Consider the following 20,068-nt stretch of genomic DNA (forward strand, 5'->3'; position numbering starts at 1 on the left):
GCTTTTGAATATACTCTGATGATCATGTATATGAACATATCAATGATTAATACAATCACGTATCCTCTCGATACTGTTTATCTCTAAAGCAGTGTCGTGATTGTTATTATATTAACCGTCAGATGATCTCTCATGCCGACAGTTGACATAATAACCTTTAAAGTTTGATACAAGTGATTATCAACTCACAAATCTATCTCTAGAGTTTGATTGTTGATAGATGAATACCCTTTTGGTCAAGATTTGAAACATATCTCTCAATAGTGTATCAAAACAACATATAACCATGAATACAAAGATATTCACCATATATTAATCACCAACAAGGTTCATATACAAAAGATCAAGCTAAATACATACTCTACAAGCTAACTACCTCTAATCTTGACACATGAGAAGTTTAGCTATCCATAGCTTCAACAACAAACATCAATACAAGACCTCCTAGCATAGAAATTTAAAGATGATGAAGAAAAATGCTTGAGAAATCTTGAATATGGATGGGTTTTTCTTTCTTCTCCTCTTGCCCTAGAGTGTGTGTGTTGTTGGAATGAAAAGATAACAAGATAAGATCCACAAAATATCTCTAAGTGCCTAAAAGTGGCCACTTGAAAAAGTACCGCCGCTTAGCGCCATGACGGCCGCTAAGCGGTCCTCACAAAATATCTGCTTCCACGCTGGAGGCCGCTAAGCGGGATGAGGCCGCTTAGCGGAACTTGCTGAACACAGATTTTCCTCTCGCCACTGTAAAGCGCGCTTAGTGGCCGCTGAGCGGCCCTTGCTGAACAAAACTTCTTCCCTTGGCCTCCAAACTTGCTCCAAATTGCCTCAATACCTCCTAATACTTCCCAAAATGCATAAAACCTACAAAAAGCAAAAGAAAAGCTTAAAATTAATATATTTACTACCAAACTAAATGTTATTTATTTACACGATATCACATCGTAATTAAATGGAAAGAGTTCAGAAAAATTATCAAAATACCACAAAAGTTATCAACAATTATTCACATTTTGGATTCTAACAGATTGTGATGAGTATGTTGCATATGTCTTGTTTGTCGAGTCACATTGCATATGCATACTCTGTGACGGCCTGGATTGGCAAATTAGTGACGAAGGCTTATGCCTTATGCCTCATAATTGGGCAATTGGTGACGGGGGCTGAAGCTTCGATTGGTACCACATGCATATACACGAGTCATGTCCCATATGTCTTATGTGATTCATATTTGTGACGTTTTTGTGACTATATCGTGATTGTATCTCGTGACTTGTTAAATGATGAAGTATGTGAAGATGTGAACTGATGATTTTATGAATAGTATGATGACATCAATATTTGTGAATGCGATTAACTGAATATGTCTGGTGTGACTTATATGTGATGTTTTGTGATTAGCTGTATATGTGATGTTGTGTGATTAATTGTATATGTGATGTTTTGTGACTAGATGAGTGACTTATATGCTATGATGTTTGAGACTAAAATTGTGATTTATACTCGTGATATATCATGACTTGGCTTGCAATGTAAATGACTGATATATATATATATATATATATATATATATATATATATATATATATATATATATATATATATATATAAAATTGATACGAATGTGAAATAGTATGACTTATGATGCAATGAGAAGTATGTAAGATTTGTGAGTTAGTGAAAGTATGAAGTGTATGGCAATATTAATACCTGTGATGTGATAAATATATATGTCTGAATCCTAATATACAATTTATCATACGCTCACTTATATGATTTGATATCTCACCCTTTTCTCTTGTTCGTCGTTGCCTTTATATTGGTAACGTGCAGGTATTCAAGTATGAAGATTTAGTTGCCGTTAATCGAGTCGGTTGTCGCTCTGATATGTAGCACTCGGGGGGGTGATTTATGATGTTTATGCTTTTTGTTGTTTATTGTTTATCTTAGCTGAATAAGATGTTATTGATTCAAAGATTGAGAACTATGATTCCGCCATGTTCTAATAAAAGAAATTACTCTATTTTGAATAGTATTATGTGTTGAGTATTTGTTTAATTGATTAAAGAAAGTGCTATGTATCCGCTAAATGCGATTAAGGGATTTATTTTGTGAATATGTGACGCCTCATTTGTTTATCGAGAAATTTTAAAACTCTGATTCTTAAATATTTACCGGGTAGAAATGGGGTGTTAATTTAGTGGTATCAGAGTAGGTCGGCATGTCCGGCCAACTAATTGTTGTCTATCCCTTGGTACGCGACGAGTGTGTGAACACTGTCGGTACTTGTTTGTTTTGATTTCAGGAATTGGTTTGACGATAAGTGGGGGGAAGCCTTGCTTCTCGAAGGGGTTTCTGTTGTAAGAGATATTATGGTATGCTTTCGACAAGCGTCGGTGCAAGCGTTGTTGAGAGTTTTGGAGGTTATCTGGATTTGAAGTTAAGAATTATTTTGAGAGACGGAATTTAGAGAGCTGCGATGTTCAGCGTGATGGAGGATTGTGAAGTTGTCGATTTGGGTAACCTTTGTGTGAAACGCCGATGTTTGAAAAGTGATAGAGTAATGAAGTTGCAGTGGGCTTTATGTTGGACTCGCATAAGTAACTGTCGGATGTGGTCGATGCCTGGAGTTGTGAATCGCGAGTTCGAGTTGGAAACTCGAGGACGCGCGTAGCTTGTAAAAAGAATTGTTGTCTCCGTGATATCAAGACTGGAATTTCGATGAAAGAATGCATCTCTCGAGTTATAAGGAGTTATGCTAGAGGTTGTTTGGGATGTGTTTAAGTCGAAGAAAGTGAGTTTCGGAGTAGGATCTCTGTAAGCAAGTCGCAGAAAATTCAAATTCATTGTGAAACTTTAAAAATTCATAACTTGAGTTCCGAATATCCGATTTGAGCTCCGTTTGAAGCATCGGAAAGATAATGAGATGAATTGTGAAGTACGAGTATATAAGTAATTTTGGAGATGGAAAGACGTTTGACGATTGTGTGATGCTAAGTGACTACGAAGTAGATTTTGTAATATGCTTTGACGTTGGTGTCTCATTGTAAAAACCCAAGGCGAATCATTGGATTATGACGTTGATCGGAAAAATAGCAAGTGTACTACTTTTTAACCGATGTAGTAATTAAAGTGGAGATTATCCAAGTATCGGTCTCGAGGACTGCTGTGACACTATAAGAGGAAATATGAATTCAATTGAACAAAACAATATCGGGTGTTGGTTTGGGTTGATTGTATTAACTTGAAATGCAAATAATGAAATTAAGCAAAAAGTAAATAGATTAGAAACAAGTATGAGGGAATATGCTAGGGTCGATGTATGAACCGCCTTATGAATCATGTAACCGCTATTTTACGAGAGATTCGTTAATATGCTTAAGTATCAATTCTCGATGTTAGTTTACACTAATTCCTTAGCTGTAAACCTTTTTGATATTAAAAATTCAGTTTTAATTCCTTGACCCCTAATTTGCATATCAATATCTATGTGAATATAACCAAGAAAAATTGATCACTATGGTTAAATCCTTATTCCTAAGTGGTTTACCGACAATGTTATAATTCAAAGAGGCGTTAAGGTGGTTTGTCCGACCTAACCTTAACCGTAAATCATCACAATATTTTCCAATAAAATGAAGTATGAAGAACCTTGAATAAAAACTTAATGCATAAAAACTCTCAATACGTAAATTAGCGGTAAATCAATTCATCACAACATAGTGATCCAGGGACATCTCCCTAACATAAAATTGTTTGGCTACTCATACTGATAAAGGAAATAAAACAAGTATTCGTTGACATTACAAGAATTCAGCGGTTGATATGATCTCCAATTGCGATTGCTCTTGAAGATCTTCTTCCAAAACCCTTGCTCTCTCCTTCATTCACTGTGAATTTCCTTCCAAAGATCAAAGATGCCTCCATCCTCATACGAATTAGGTTTTAGTAGTGTTGATTCAAGTTACAAACATGCGAAAAGTCCACACTACCCTTACTGAAGTCGAGGCTAAAAATTATAGAAATATTCAGAATCTGCTCGCGCCTGCCAACACGGGTCGTGTCCTGTGACACGGGCACCCGTGTTGGCCCTTTGCCCATGTTGTTTTCAGAATTTCCCCCAGGCTTCCTGACACGGGTACCCGTGTCAGGCCACTGCTTTGCATGTTTTCTTTGTTTTCTCCTGCTTCCTGACACGGGCCGTGTCAGGCAACACTGACACCCGTGTCAGGCCTCTGTATGCGCCATATCTTCATTTTTAACTTCGGCTCGCATTTGTTTGGCTCTGCATTCTTCTTACGGTCTTTACCGCTTAAACTTGAAACATAATTACTACCAAAACAAGCATCAAAGCATCTTAAATGGCATGAGTTTTTAACATCAAAGCAAAACACAAAACTTAAACGAAACATTCAAAATAACAATGAAAACTATAAAAGACTGACAATTGTGTTACCGAACTGATGAGATTGATGCCAAGAGATTGATGAAAACGCAATACAAATGGTGACCGATCAGACGTGTTAATGGAATTGAGTGAAAATTCGGAGATGACGCTATTACAAAGTAACGACGGTTTATACTCCACTATGGTTGTCGAATACTAATTGACAAATTGGGGAACTGATCACCCTCAATCCATTGTTAATGGTAGATGACAATCATATTGAATGTTATAGATTTGTCTTGCTATCTTAATAGTAGAGAAAGAGTATTGATGTTACATCGCGAAGGTAGTCGTTCACCAGTTTGTGTAACTTGATAAGAGGAGTGGTTGAGTAAGAGTCAGAAGAAATGAACAATTCGGAGTAGTGAGTTTTGTGCAAGCGAATGTCGCAAGGTGGAGGATTTGGAGGTAATAGGTGAAACAACGATGTGAAAATGAGTATTAAGGAAAGTCTGCGTTGGATTGAAAATTTGTGAACCATACAGTTGACGGAGTTTTAACAAAGCAGTGACTTAAATAAGAATTATCAGAGTTGCGCAGCGGAAGCATTGCGTTGCACTGTTGTTATACGACTTGTAAGAAGTGAAGGACGACATGTCAGAAGACTGTGAAGTAGAGTTATCTTGATGTTTGGATTGATAGACTGTTGGAATAAGTGCCATGAGCCAGGATGCTGCATTGGGTCGTAGATTATTGTGAATCTGGTAAGAATAGTAATGTGTTTGTGTTCTTGTGGAATCGTTGTTGTGCCGAAGAAGTAGTGACTGAAGTGTTACTAAACGCGATCTGGTTATTTGAGAATTGGATACGAGATTTGGTTACAATGGTGTTGTCAAGTAGATTTTCGAGGACAGAAATATTCTAAGTGGGGGAGAGTTGTAACGCCCGCAAATTCGATTATTCTTTTAATCTGGACGTTTGGAGTATTTAGTGAAGTTTTCGTATTTTGGGACGATTTAGTTTGGAGTGATATTTTGATTTAATTGGAGTTATTTATCTTATTGGGCCTAAATTGGTTTGTGGAGAATAATAAGAAGAGTTGTTATATGTTAAGCCCAATTGAAATAATAAAATTAGGGTTTTAGAGATATGAAGGGTAGTGTTATCATTTTGAAAAAAACAAGAGTAGAAGAGAAGGAGGCTATGTCTTGAAGGGGAGAGTAGAAGCTTGGAGATTTTCATCCATGGTGTCAAATTGGAGATGCAATTGGAGACCCATTGAGTTGCTTCAATTGATAAGGTAAGGGTGGGGTTCTCTTCCTATAATGGGGCTTATGAAATTTTGTATGTTGGGGATTAGGGATTTAGGTTAATGCTTCGTTGTGTTAAATTGTTACCGAAACTTGAAATTCTGCTTGTTGTTGTTTGTTGTTGTTTGTTATTGCTTGTGTATACTAAAAATGCTGAACTTGTGTTAATAAACGTGAGACTGGAAATTTATTATTCATGAGTAATGGAAATAAATAAAGGGGGCCAGGACGGTCGGTAAATGCAAGACGTTCGGCATGCTGAGCCTTTCACGGGCGACACTTCTATATACTTTCTTTTGCAACTTATTTCCATTTTGTCTCATGCTTTTCATGCTATCTCATTTATATCATGTTATTTTATTCTCTTTTATAAATGTTTGGTTTCTTGTTCATGCTGGTACTTACACCATGTTATTTCCATTTTTAAGCTACTTCAATTGGATGCTGTTAATTATTATTTGTTGTTCCATATATGTGGGCGTGACAGTTCGTTTTCATGTGCATATTGTTAATAATAAAAACATATATAATGCTACAACATCATGGAAAAGAACCATAGCTATGAGATGATATATATATATATATATATATATATATATATATATATATATATATATATATATATATATATATATATATATATATATATATATATATATATATATATATATATATATATATATAATTAAAACAGTAGAAAATAAGTATGTCACACTTGAAATTATGGAACATAATGCAAAACAGTCCCGTTTGATCGAAATAGCCGAAAGCGGTATAATTAGTTGTTCGGAATTTGATGAAAATTTACGTGATAGCTAAGTTTAATTAGTACATTAACGTGGTGGTGTTATTTTGTCGAAATTGTGATATTAATCGGTCGATTAAATTAATGGTTGAATTAATCTCAATTAGTCTAGTTAATTGAGAAACACTTAGACTTAGATTAATTATTCGGTTTGTTGATAAATAACGGTATCTTGAGAATTTAACCGAACGAATCGAATAACCGATACAGAATAGAATTGTATCCGAACTAACTAGTTGAGCTATGTTTTTGTGACTTGGGAGTATAACTCGAAAATTCGTAAAGTCGCGAATATTAAGGATTTAACCGGAAATTAGATAACCGGTAGTGACGTAGGATGTATTTGATTAATTTGAGAATATTAGGTGAATGATTTTGGTGAGTTGATAGTGGATTAGTGAGTTAATAAATTGACTAATTTATAAAGAATTATGAGACTAATGTGAATTGACTTAATGTGTTGATTTGTTGTAATATACCGAAACATGATGATGACATTGTGATGACTTTGTTAATATTTGAAGCTATATGTTTATCGTGAATTACCGAAGCATGATGATATCGTGATGATTTGGTTACTTTGTGACGATGAAAGATTATTTGTGATGTTGAATTACCTCTGATAATTGGTAATTATCAGTGATGTAGGCGTATGCCTCGCAGTGACGTATGATTGTGATGAGTATTTTGCATATGTCTTGTTTGTCGAGTCACATTGCATATGCATACTCTGTGACGGCCTGGATTGGCAAATTAGTGATGAAGGCTTATGCCTTGTGCCTCAGAATTGGGCAATTGGTGACGCGGGCTGAAGCTTCGATTGGTACCACATGCATATACATGAGTCATGTCCAATATGTCTTATGTGATTCATATTTATAATACGGTGAATTGACTTTTTATATTTAAGCAAGCAATGTTGCGGTGACCAAAAATCGCCACCGACTTTTATTTTATCCAATTTAAAGAAAGGCTAAAAGAACAGAAAAAGACCCTTTAAAGATTTTGAGTTCGGGGGATAGGTTATACAAAGAGAAAGTGTAAGCACCCTTTGTATCCATGGTTATCCATGGGCTCTTGATTGCTTAGCTCACTTTGTTTATTTGTTTGAAAAGTGTAGTGTGTGTATAGAAAAGATTTTTGAATAAGGACTTTAGCTTGTAAAATAAGTGTAGCTTTTTCGAAGGTTTTTGAAAGAGGAAAGTTGAATTTAAACCAGAGCAAGAAATTAATAGCAACTACCCTAAGTTTTTAAAAAATGTTCTTTTAGCTTTTCGGGGTTATCCATACCATAGGAGGGTAGGAAGTCCTTTTATTGGATTTAAAGGGTCATTGGAGTTATCGTTTGCCATAAGACTAACCCTGCCATAAAGAGGGCATGTAGTCTAAGGGAAGGATATAATAGTCATTTGATCTTTTTAGGCAGCAGGCGAGAATACCTTAGCAATGGGGACAAATCATCATTTACCGAGGCAACATCGAGGGACAAAATTGATGATGAATGAATTGAGAGAAACATTTGCTTTAGGTATCCTCGGAATCAAGGGACTTGACTATTTTAAAGGCATAATCAATAAGGCAACAAGGCAACAGTAATAAGGCAACAAAAGAGGCTACCCTAAAGGTGTGTGTGTGGCACAATCAAGTGATTAGATTCATATATTTATCTTATAAGTTACTTATTCTAATTCAATTCAGAGTTGCATTCCCTAGGATTACTAACCACAACAATTAATATTACGGCGAACTAAAAGGCAGAAAAAAAACAAAATCCTACTCTATTACAATAAACACCTGCGGGGAAGGGGAAAGAAAAAAGCAGAAAAATAATAAGGGCAAGAAAAATAAGAGGCAAATTAATGCAAATGCCTCGAGCCTTCATCGAATTCTTGATCAACCCTGAAAAATGAAGAAGAGAAAGGTTAGTGTATTAAAGATCGACAACCCTAATTTATCAAGATAAATCAGGGCTTAAACAATTGGCTTAAATAAATAAAATATGAAAAGTTAATAATTTAATACGACTGAATATAACAATTAAATAATTATTGGATTAAATCCTAATTATTTAATTAATTTAAAAGTATATGTGAAAATTAGTTTTTAATATTAAAAACAATTATTGATAGAATTATAAAAAGTCGAGTTTTCGATAAAAAATAAATGACTATAAAATTATTGTATAAAAAACTAATTTGTAAAAAAAAATAAAACAAAAAAAAGAAATTATAGTAAAAGAAAAAAAGAAAAGAAATAAAAAGCATTCATGTAATTAAAAATAAAAAAATTGAAAAAAAAAACTTAGCTTTTGATTCAGTGTGGCACGCTGGTGGAGGTGCATGGTACTGCTTGCTTCAGGATGCGTTGGATCTGATGGGAGACTCATCTGATGGTTGATGCGTTGAGGGAGCACCACACTAGCATGCGTCTTAAAGCACCAGATCTGCTTGTTTTGAAACCCAAACGTGCACGTAGTCCAACCAATGGAGGGGTGACGCGTGGTTATCTTCAACCTCCCAACCGTTGTTTTAGGTCTGCAAACACCTTTAGCGACGGACACTTCCATGGCTATAGACCTGTAGCTTACGAATACATGCAAATACCAACAAAAATTCTTCGCGAGGCCACTATTGATCAACCAGAAACGATCCTTACATCATAACAAACCATATAATCCAATCAAAACATGTGTATATGCTATGAATCAGAGCAATCGAGTTTGAAAATTTCATGACATACCTTGGCTTATAGGAGAGAATTCTGGGGGGGTTGATGTCGTGCAGTGATCCCAATTGCTTCAGTGATCCTCAAAGAGTGTGTTGCAATGCTTAGAACCCTTTGAATTGCCTCCAAATTCCAAAACCAATTTCAAGATTTTTTTAAAAAAAATGCTCTTGAATAGGGTTTTCCTTGGTCAGAATTTCGTCCCTTTGTCAATTGGTGATGTTGTGCTTATATAATGGAAGGGTTTAGGTCAACAAACTTGGCCAAAATCTCTTTGAATCTTTGATTTGCTCTTGAGAAAATTTGATTGGAAATATGGTTTTAAAAGCTTCCTAAATTGGCCAAATCTCAATATCTTTAAATCAATCTTGGGGAGCACAAAATTATATTGAATATGAGGTATAATTGGTGATTGGATTTATTCAATATCATATCTCTAACCAAATATTTGATTTTTATTTGATTTACATGAGTTAAAATCACTTTTAAATGATTAAAAATTCACATAAAATCAAATAAATATTACAAAATTCGTGACAATCATATTTGGGGCCTTGGATATCTTGTGGATCAAGCTTGGGCCAAGAAAGATTGGGTCCCTTTGCAAAAGATTCATTTTGGAGCCTTTTATTTCAAAATTTTCTCCTTAAAATAGTCCAACTTTGACAAGGCATATTTCCCTCAATTTTTAAGATATGGAGGAGTTCTAGGACTTTTTTGGAATTCTCAAGATGTCCTCTACAAGCCACTTTGGAAGCTTTTTTCCATTTGAGGATTTTATCATGATGATATGGGCTTTGACAAAAAATTGCTTTGGTTGACTTTCAAAAAGGACCTATAATATTTTGGCCCATATCTCTCAAATTAAGCATTTCTAGCCTTGGCATGTGAGAGACAAAGTTGTAGAAAATTCAATTTCCTTAAAAATGAGCTTTGGATGGGAAACTTCGGATATTCCATGTGAAAGTTATGGCTGGTCAAAGTTCTGTTGACTTTTAGGTCAAAAACCCTAATTTAGAAACTTTAGGTTTTGTTGATTTCTAAACTTTCCTTGATGAATCATGATCAATACTTGATCGAATGATGAATTATAATTCAAAATAAGGATGTTGACAAAAAATCAGGAATTTTGAATGTACTTTGACCACAGTTGACTTTTAGGTCAAACTAGTCGACTGTTGACTTTCTGAGCAATTGACTGGGCAATCCTTAGAATTGAAGCCTGAATTTTGTCATGGAGATAGTTTGAAACATCATAAGTCATCTGAAATCCATTGGGGACCTTGATTTATTAATTTTCTTCAGAGAAATCAAAACCCTAGTTTAGGAGGTCATTGTTTAGGAGAGTATGTCCTTATCTCTTGAACTTTGGTATGAGCTTGAAAGGTGAAATGAGATGGGAAAATTTTGGGGTATGAAAATATTTGTGACGTTTTTGTGACTATATCGTGATTGTATCTCGTGACTTGTTAAATGATGGAAGTATGTGAAGATGTGAACTGATGATTTTATGAATAGTATGATGACATCAATATTTGTGAATGCGATTAACTGAATATGTCTGGTGTGACTTATATGTGATGTTTTGTGATTAGCTGTATATGTGATGTTGTGTGATTAATTGTATATGTAATGTTTTGTGACTAATTGTATATGTGATGTTTTGTGACTAAATGAGTGACTTATATGCTGTGATGTTTTGAGACTAAAATTGTGATTTATACTCGTGATGTATCATGACTCGGCTTGCTATGTAAATGACTGATATATATATATATATATATATATATATATATATATATATATATATATATATATATATATATATATATATATATATATATATATATATATATATAATTGATACGAATGTGAAATAGTGTGACTTATGATGCGATGAGAAGTATGTGAGATTTGTGAGTTAGTGAAAGTATGAAGTGCATGGCAATATTAATACCTGTGATGTGATAACTATATATGTCTGAATCCTAATATACAATTTATCATACACTCACTTATATGATTTGATATCTCACCATTTTCTCTTGTTCGCCGTTGCCTTTATATTGGTAATGTGCAGGTATTCAAGTATGAAGATTTAGTTGCCGTTAATCGAGTCGGTTGTCGCTCTGATACGTAGCACTCGGGGGGATGATTTATGATGTTTATACTTTTTGTTGTTTATTTTTTTATCTTAGCTGAATAATATGTTATTGATTCAAAGATTGAGAACTATGATTCCGCCATGTTCTAATAAAAGAAATTACTCTATTTTGAATAGTATTATATGCTGAGTATTTGATTAATTGATTAAAGAAAGTGCTATGTATCCGCTAAATGCGATTAAGCGATTTATTTTGTGAATATGTGACGCCTCATTTGTTTGTCGAGAAATTTTGAAACTCTGATTCTAGAATATTTATCGGATAGAAATGGGGTGTTACGTTTAACCTTGAAAGAGATTCACATTCAAGACGATGCAACCTCCACTCCGATTTCTGAATATCATCAAAAGAACATCAACAACATGCCATATCAATATCATTGTTGTTCCAATAAAATTCAACTCTATAAAAAACACATTGAATCTACTTTTTCAAAAATTTGTAACATCATGATTCATGGTATAAAATACTGTACATAACTTGACATGGTGTCCCACTATACGAAAAGTCATTATGTGGTTTACCCTATAAGTTTGATCAAATGGAAGTTCATCAGTAGTCATGACTGCCGGCGTATCGGGTCCTCCTAAAAGCAGCAAAACATCTTGAACCTGCAATGTAAAATTTTATCAGCAAACATTCCTCAGTAGAAAATCCTTCAATCACTGTCTATCAATCTGCTATTAGTGATCAGACTTTTAAATAAATTTACAATGACAAACCGGTGTTATATAAACTAAAACTCGATTTGAAATCGAAACAAACCTGTACATAAATGGAGGAACGAGATATCTAAGTTCTTAAAGAACAACATCTATTGAAAAGATGAAAACCTCCAAGAGAGTCAATTCTGGTAGTCGAACATATAAAACTCCCCACACCAGCCATGGCACCATAAATCCCTGAAACAAAATAACTCATTACAAATTTTGCAGAACAAATATGGTTTTCTTATAAAAATAATAATTAAATCAACCTAAAATTAGGGTTTAAGGGAGGGTAAGTTAATAACAAAACCTAAACTAAAAAAGTCACACATAATTCATTCTGAATCTTACCACTACCATAGTCGCTGACGGAAACACGTTGTTGCCACCACAGATTGACCACCGTTAAACCGAACAACGCATATCTAACACCATAAAAAATGAATGGAAGAACACAGGGGGGATGGATACGAGACATGAGAAAAGGAAATGATAGTGATTGTAATGAGTGAGGTACGGTTTATGTAGATGAAAGAGAAGTTTGTGTAGATGGAAGAGAAAGGACGAGAAAGATTGAATGGAAAACAATAGATGAAAGAGAAGTTTGTGTAGATGGAAGAGAAAGGACGAGAGAGATTGAATGGAAAATAGTAATCGATGGAAAGAAGAAGAAAAAATTGTAATGTCAAAGGCTGATGTGTAAAATTGAGAGGAGAGATGCTGATGTGGCAGCATGAGGATTGAGAAAATGTCATACTTTTCTTATATGATAGATAAGAATAATCAAAATTTTTTGGATATGGTTTAGATTGTATAGGATAATTTAATAACTTATCTTTTAAAAATATGGCTAAATAAGTTTTTAGTCCCTGTAAATATGGCACTTTTAAGTTTTAGTCCCTACAAAAAATTTCTTCGAACTTTGGTCCCCGCAATATTTTTCGTCCCTATTGTTAGTACCTCCCGTTATATTCCACTAACGGAGGATGACATGTAATGCATACGTGGATTTTATTTTATTCGGATTCGTCAGCGTGGATATGATAAGGGTAACATTTCATACATATTATACTCACCCACAGATTCACCCATTTCGTTTTCACTCACGCTCTCCTCTTTTCAACTGCAAACCCTAGAATCAGCATCATCTTCCAACATCGTGGTCCCAACATCCCAGACAAGAAGCATCTTTGTGGTCCTAAAACGAAGCACCTTGTGGTCCCAAAATGAAGCTTAGTGGTCTCTGTTTCGTACCTTCGACTGTGCGTGGACCAGGTATGTGGGTGGTTCCTCTTTTTTCGTTTTCTTGCTATTTTCTAATGATAGTGGTTGTTAAACAAACATTAACTACTATAGGACAAAGATTTTGATTATTATATTGTATCTGTTGAGTACATCATTTCAGCATTGTTGTCGTTTTATGTTGCCCTAATTAGAAATTGTATTAAGTCTTTGTCTGGTAAATGTACAGGAAATGTATAAGTTTAAAGTAATTTTCTACACAAGGGGCAAGTTTGTAAAAGACCCTGAACTGAAATATGATGGTGGGGAAGTGTATGCTTTTAGTGGTCAAGATGTTGACTATTGGTGTTTCTTTGAGGCATGTGATTTAGTGAAGAGTATTGATCCTGAGTTTGATTTTAACATGATTAAGATGTGGTGGAAACATGAAGAAGGATCGTTTGAAGCAGATTTAAAACCATTCAGAGATGATGGAGATTCTGCTGAGTTGGCTGCTTATGCTGTTGGTCATGAAACTGAAGTTGAGATATATTGTGAGCCAAAACCAGATGAAGGAGAACTGACTTTTATGGACTTTGTTAGGCGAAAAGGGAAGGGTAAGTCTTGTGCATCCGAGAAAGAACCATTAGGTGAATGCAGTGGAGATTCAAGTGATGAGTCTATCAAGGATGTACACTTTGATGACGGTGAGGAAGAAAGGATGCATGGGTTTGAAGATGACTTTGAGGAAGTAGTTGGTGTAGGTGTTACTAGTGAAATTAGGAGTCCACCTGTTACAAACAATGATGTCCCTAATGAACCAGACAATAACATATTTATTACAGAAGAGATGGCCAAGGCACATGTAATTGAGGAGGAATACATGACATATGAATTGGATAGTGGAGCTAATGATGAAAGTGGTGATGATAGACCATGTGTTATAAGGTTCAATGCAGGGGAATCTTTCAGTAAAGATATTTTTTTAAAGTTGGAATGGAGTTTCGTTCACTTAGGCAGTTTAAAGATGCTATACTAAAGCACAATGTTCTTAATGGGAGGGAAGTTAAGTTTGAAAAGAATGATGCTAATAGATGTAGGGTTGTATGTAAGGATAAGGAGAAGTGTGACTACACTGTGCTATGTAGTAGAGTCCTAACATCCACTACTTTTAGGATTAAAATCTTGTATTCTAAGCACAAGCGTGGAAGACAATTCTTTAATAAAAGTGCTAAAGCTGATTGGGTGGTTAAGGTAATTGTGGATGGGTTGAAGAACAACACAAAGATGAAGTTGAATGATGTGGTAGCAGATGTTATGCTTAGATATGCAACAGAAATCCCAGGTTATAGGGCATTCAAGGCAAGGCAGATTGCTAGACAGATTGTGGAAGGTGACTCTAGTAAGCAATTCAACCTCCTTTGGTCTTATGGTGCTGAGTTAAGAAGGGCATCCCCAGGGAATACATTCAAACACAACACAACATGTTCTGGTGAAGGGTTAAATCCAAGATTTGAGAGGTGTTATATGTGTTTTGATGGGACTAAGATGACATTAAAAAAAGCATGCAGACTTTTCATTGGATTGGATGGATGTCACTTGAAGCACAAGTATGGTTTAATTCTGCTCATTGCTGTAGGAAGAGATCCAAATGATCAGTACTTGCAAATTGCATTTGGAGTTGTAGAAAATGAATCAAAAGACACTTGAAGCTGGTTCAAGAAGTTGTTGCTGGAAGATGTTGGTGATGGAAGATGATGTTTTATTTCTGACGAGCAAAAGGTACATTATTTATAGTGTTTACTTGTATTTGTTTTATAGTGTTTTATTTAATAGTGTATTAGACTATATCTGTGTGTGTGTATATATATATATATATATATATATATATATATATATATATATATATATATATATATATATATATATATATATATATATATATATATATATATATATATATATATATAGGGCATATCATATGAGAATGATATATTATATGAGAATGTGAGAATGAATCCGAACCATTGGATTTTAAAATAAATGGTGGAGATTATGAGTGAATCTTTTTTTTCTCTCTCCTACTTCATTTATTTCAAGATACAGGAGAGAGAAAAAAAAGACTCACTCAAAATCTCCACCATTTATTTAAAATCCAATGGTTCAGATTTATTCACATTCTCATATAAATATGTCATTCTCATATGATATGCCCTATATATATATATATATATATATATATATATATATATATATATATATATATATATATATATATATATATATATATATATATATATATATATATATATATATATATATATATATATATATATATATATATATATATATATATATATATGGAGCATATCAAGTGAGAGCATTTTAAAATGAGAGATGAGAGGAATAAATATTAACCATTGGATTCATCAAGAGAGAGAAGGTTAATGCATTAATGTGGCTATTAATTTCTCTCTCTTAATGAATTCAATGGTTAATATTTATTTCTCTCATCTCTTATTATAAAATGCTCATATGCTCCATAGAAAGTTATAATACTTCAAAAAAACTAAATAACATATAAATCTAAAAAAAATTAGAAAAACGTTTGGGAAACCCTATGTATGTATGGAACATTCTCATGCCACTCTCATCTCTTCACTATCGATCGTCGCCGTTCGCGTTCTAACCGCCATCCACTGTTCGATCGTCGCCGTTCTACAATTTTTTCACTGAAAACCTGCTCGCAGGTAGGAGATTTGAATTAGGTCAGTTGAAATCGTTTTGACATTGCAATTGTTGTTCAAAAACTAGTTTTTATGCTTCCTTTAGATATGATTTAGAGTAGATTCTGTTCATGAACTTGCTACAGAGGAATAACAGAGTTTTTATGCTTCTCCAAATTGATATTGATAGGTTCCTCCACTGTTGGGGTTATTTTACTGCTCACTTGGTTTGCTTCAACTCTACCTAGATGAGAAGGTCTTAAACAACTTTCAAGAGACAAGTTTAACCAAAACCATTTCCGTACTCACTGCAATATAGATTTAATTTATACATAAACACTATATCATGATAATCATATGATTCTCTCGTTTTAGATTAGCGGCGATGTTCTCTGAACTATACAAAGCAGGAATAGCAGACAACATTGAGCCAAACTTGTTGGATAGAACATCTAGTTTATTCTTGCTTATGTTGACCTGGGATTTTAGTAGTGTTATCAAATTTCCCCGCCATGACTGCTATGGCGGATATACATGGCTGTTTTTGGGCTGGTCGCAATGGTAAATATCGGCCGCTATTGTGGATTTTTCTGCCATAATCCACAATAACGGCGCCGCAAAGCGGCCGGTATGGCGGGATTTTGGCTCTCCGCCATTGACAATACTGCATTTTAGAAACTTAATTTTTTAAAAGAATATCAATGAGTACTTTTTTATCTTGCTTGTTTACTTGTAGTAGTTTCCATTAGAGAATTCCTATAGTTTGAGTCATAGTTTAATTTTCTATGTAGTTTTTAACAGTGGCCTCCATGCATTTTTACATGAGTACTGATAATTAGGCAATGAAATGAGGACCCTATTTCAGGAATAATTTGTTTTGAATTGTTATTTTGCACAGTTGACGTGTTAGTTTAATTTATGTTTGCTTTACTTATCATGACTCTGTAAACTATAAATCTTCACTTTTAACATATCACAGAGTCATCAACCCAATTTTATTTTGTTGCAGGTCAATTCAAGTTAGAGTCTTATGATCAATAAGGAAGTCTCCAAACATAAGCGTGTAAGCATCATTACATCAATTGTTAGTTATACACTTGCAATTGCAAATCATAATCAACTTTGGAAGACTGTTGTAATCACCAACATGCAATTGCAAATCATAATCAACTTTGGAAGACTGTTGTAATCACCAACATGCAATTGCAAATCATAATCAACTTTGGGAGACTGTTGTAATCACCAATGGAACACTGTCGTGTTTCAACGGGGTGGTAGCTAAGGCTTTTAATTGGTAATTAATGCATTTCTTATTATATACCTTCTATGAATGTATCCTAATCTTCTTTTAATGTTGCTATATACTCCCTCCGTCCCAAATTATAAGAGAAATTCACTTTTTAGATTCATTGAATAATTAATGTATTTGGTCTATATATGAACCAGGTACATTAATTATTCAATGAATCAAAAAAGAGAATTTCTCTTATAATTTGGGACAGAGGGAGTACATCATAGGAGTCCTAGGTCATTCTGGACTCATGATATTACTTATCAACTTATGAAGAAAATAGCAGTATGTGACACATTTTACTCTCCCTCAAATGTTTTGTACTCTTTATGTTGAATTGTAGAAGATTTGCATGCTTATTTTTCCCTTGTCTTTTCCGAGGCTTGATGGAACTGCTGAGCTTGTTTGGATGAAAAGTTTTGGTATCCTTGATAGGCTAAAGAGGGAAGGATAAGGTCAGGTCTTGATTTGACTTTAGAAGCTAACTGTTATTTAGATTAGTTCATCAGTTAAGCAGAGTTTGTCTCAATATTTTTTCTATACAAATGCACAAATATTTGGTTTTGTATGAAGATTAATTTATAATAATCATTGTTTATGTGCTGGTTTGTTTTTTGTGCAAGTTAAATTGAAGATGAAAAATGTATCCCAGTTTGGTTTAAATCTTAAACCGATGTAAATGAAAACCACAAACTGAATTTGTTTAACATATCAAGAGTTTATGTCTTCATAAAATAGCTTCTATTCTAGAATTTGTTCAAGTTAGTGAAACCAACCATATGTTGCTAGCTAATGTTGTTTCATAAGATTAATTGATTATAGTCTAATAATACCGGTGTTGTTTCATAAGATTATTTGATTATAGTATAATAATACCGGTATGATACCATGCTTATGCTTGAAGAGTAACCAATGGATATAAAATAAGAGGAGACATGGGGTTATAATAATATAAAATAAGAGGAGACATGGGTTAATAAAAAGAACCGAAAAGGAGTTGTGGATTGCACGTGACATTAAATTATGGAGTAGGAAAATCTCAGTACCAATTTATCAATTAAATTTAGTTTTTTTTTTTTAATTTTGAAATATATTAGCTGTGGAATTACCTGAGGATATTGATTCCTGCGGAATTTTATTCCTACCAATTTACAATTATCCCCGAAGATTTTAGTTGGGGACTAAAAGCAGCAGGAAAAACTATAGAGATCAAAGAGAGGAACAAAAGAGAGAAAACAATATTGTATTATATTCTTCAAAATGTACCATTTACGTTGCAATGTAGGTCTTATTTATAGGATCACAGAGAGATGGAAAATCATATACATTAATAGAGAATAGGTAGTTGGGGACTAAAAGCAGCAGGAAAAACTATAGAGATCAAAGAGAGGAACAAAAGAGAGAAAACAATATTGTATTATATTCTTCAAAATGTACCATTTACGTTGCAATGTAGGTCTTATTTATAGGATCACAGAGAGATGGAAAATCATATACATTAATAGAGAATAGGAAGATAAAAAATAAGAAAAATAATGGACATCCAGTATTATAAACATTTATAAAAGTTTAAGAGTTAATATATAATGGTAACAAGAATTATTAAAGTTGTAAAATACTTTAAAGAATGTTAATTGGGATATTAATTCTAAATCATTAATAACAATTAATAACATATTTATTTGAGATTTATATTTAAAATAAATATTGAATTCTATCAAATATAAAAAAATTGAAAATTTGGTTTAACTTGAGAAACTTTGTGAGATTGTCATATAAGCATGAGGCTAGGGTTTTGTTAAGGGTTGTCATCATGACAACCTTATATTTATATCAAGATATAAGGTAAAGGAAATAGAATTTCAAAAGCAAATGAAAGGTCTTCTTAATAAAAGTTATGTTCTGGACTGGGCCGACACTCGACCTAAAACACAGTCTGAGGCCCAGTCTGAGATTATTAAGCGAAAGGCCCAAAGAGCACCTACCCGACAAATAAGTCCAGCGAGGCTATCCGAACATTGGTTGTCAGACGAAGGTTCTCCCTCGTGCCATTGAGCAGTTACCTATCTCGTGCCACTCGAGTAACTACCTTCTTCTCACTCGAGCAACTACCTTCTTCTCACTCGAGCAGCTACCTCCTCGTAGGGTTTGTCCTCAACACCTCTCCGAATTTTACGGAGGCATCCTACCTCGATAAGACCGCGTCTTCTGTCTCCTGGTATTTTGGGGGCAGTTGAACCAGGTGGGAGACAACGTGTTGGTTTTCACTACACACATAGACCATGGCAGTCTCCATCTTGGGTTTGAACGTCCAGCCCAGTATGGAGACCTTGGCCCAGCGCTGGGGGCTATAAATACCCTCTTTCACTAGAGGGTCAGGTATTCATCATTCTTACTCTAAACCTCTTGTACTCGCTCTCAACTCGCTCTCTTTCTTACTTTGACATCAGAGTACCTTGCAAGTACATCCCCCATTCTCGGAAGTCCATCAAGTTGTAGGTCAAAACGATCCATTATGACCAGGTTCGATCACTGGCGTTGTCTGTGGGAATCTTTTGCCTCCCCATCTTCTCTTAGCACAAGACCTAAGCAAATTCCAATCAATATACCGATCATCATGGCTAACAATGACAATGTTGATACCAATGGTGACCCGTTCCGCCTCAGCGAACTGATTGAGAATACCACCGCAGTCACAGTCAAGACGACCAAAGGGATGGGCACTGCCTCCT

The 20,068-nt window shown here is 34.3% G+C and overlaps 1 protein-coding gene and 1 long non-coding RNA gene across 3 annotated transcripts; both read left to right on the forward strand.

Moving 5' to 3' along the window:
• The first annotated feature begins 13,572 nt into the window (after positions 1 to 13,572).
• On the forward strand, positions 13,573 to 15,029 carry LOC131605982 (uncharacterized). Its single transcript, XM_058878271.1, has 2 exons — positions 13,573 to 14,267; positions 14,336 to 15,029. Exons 1-2 carry the CDS (start codon positions 13,573 to 13,575, stop codon positions 15,027 to 15,029), a joined length of 1,389 nt encoding a protein of 462 aa, XP_058734254.1.
• An 882-nt stretch (positions 15,030 to 15,911) lies between these two features.
• On the forward strand, positions 15,912 to 17,934 carry LOC131608168 (uncharacterized). 2 transcript variants are annotated; one of them, XR_009285519.1, is made up of 3 exons: positions 15,912 to 16,087; positions 17,055 to 17,339; positions 17,492 to 17,934. It is a non-coding gene; the product is annotated as an uncharacterized LOC131608168 (long non-coding RNA). The 2 variants fall into 2 exon arrangements; XR_009285520.1 differs by having other exon boundaries at positions 17,564 to 17,934.
• The last annotated feature ends 2,134 nt before the right edge of the window (positions 17,935 to 20,068 follow it).

The sequence above is a fragment of the Vicia villosa genome, linkage group LG5 (assembly GCF_029867415.1).
Source record: "Vicia villosa cultivar HV-30 ecotype Madison, WI linkage group LG5, Vvil1.0, whole genome shotgun sequence".
Classification (NCBI taxonomy): domain Eukaryota; kingdom Viridiplantae; phylum Streptophyta; class Magnoliopsida; order Fabales; family Fabaceae; genus Vicia; species Vicia villosa.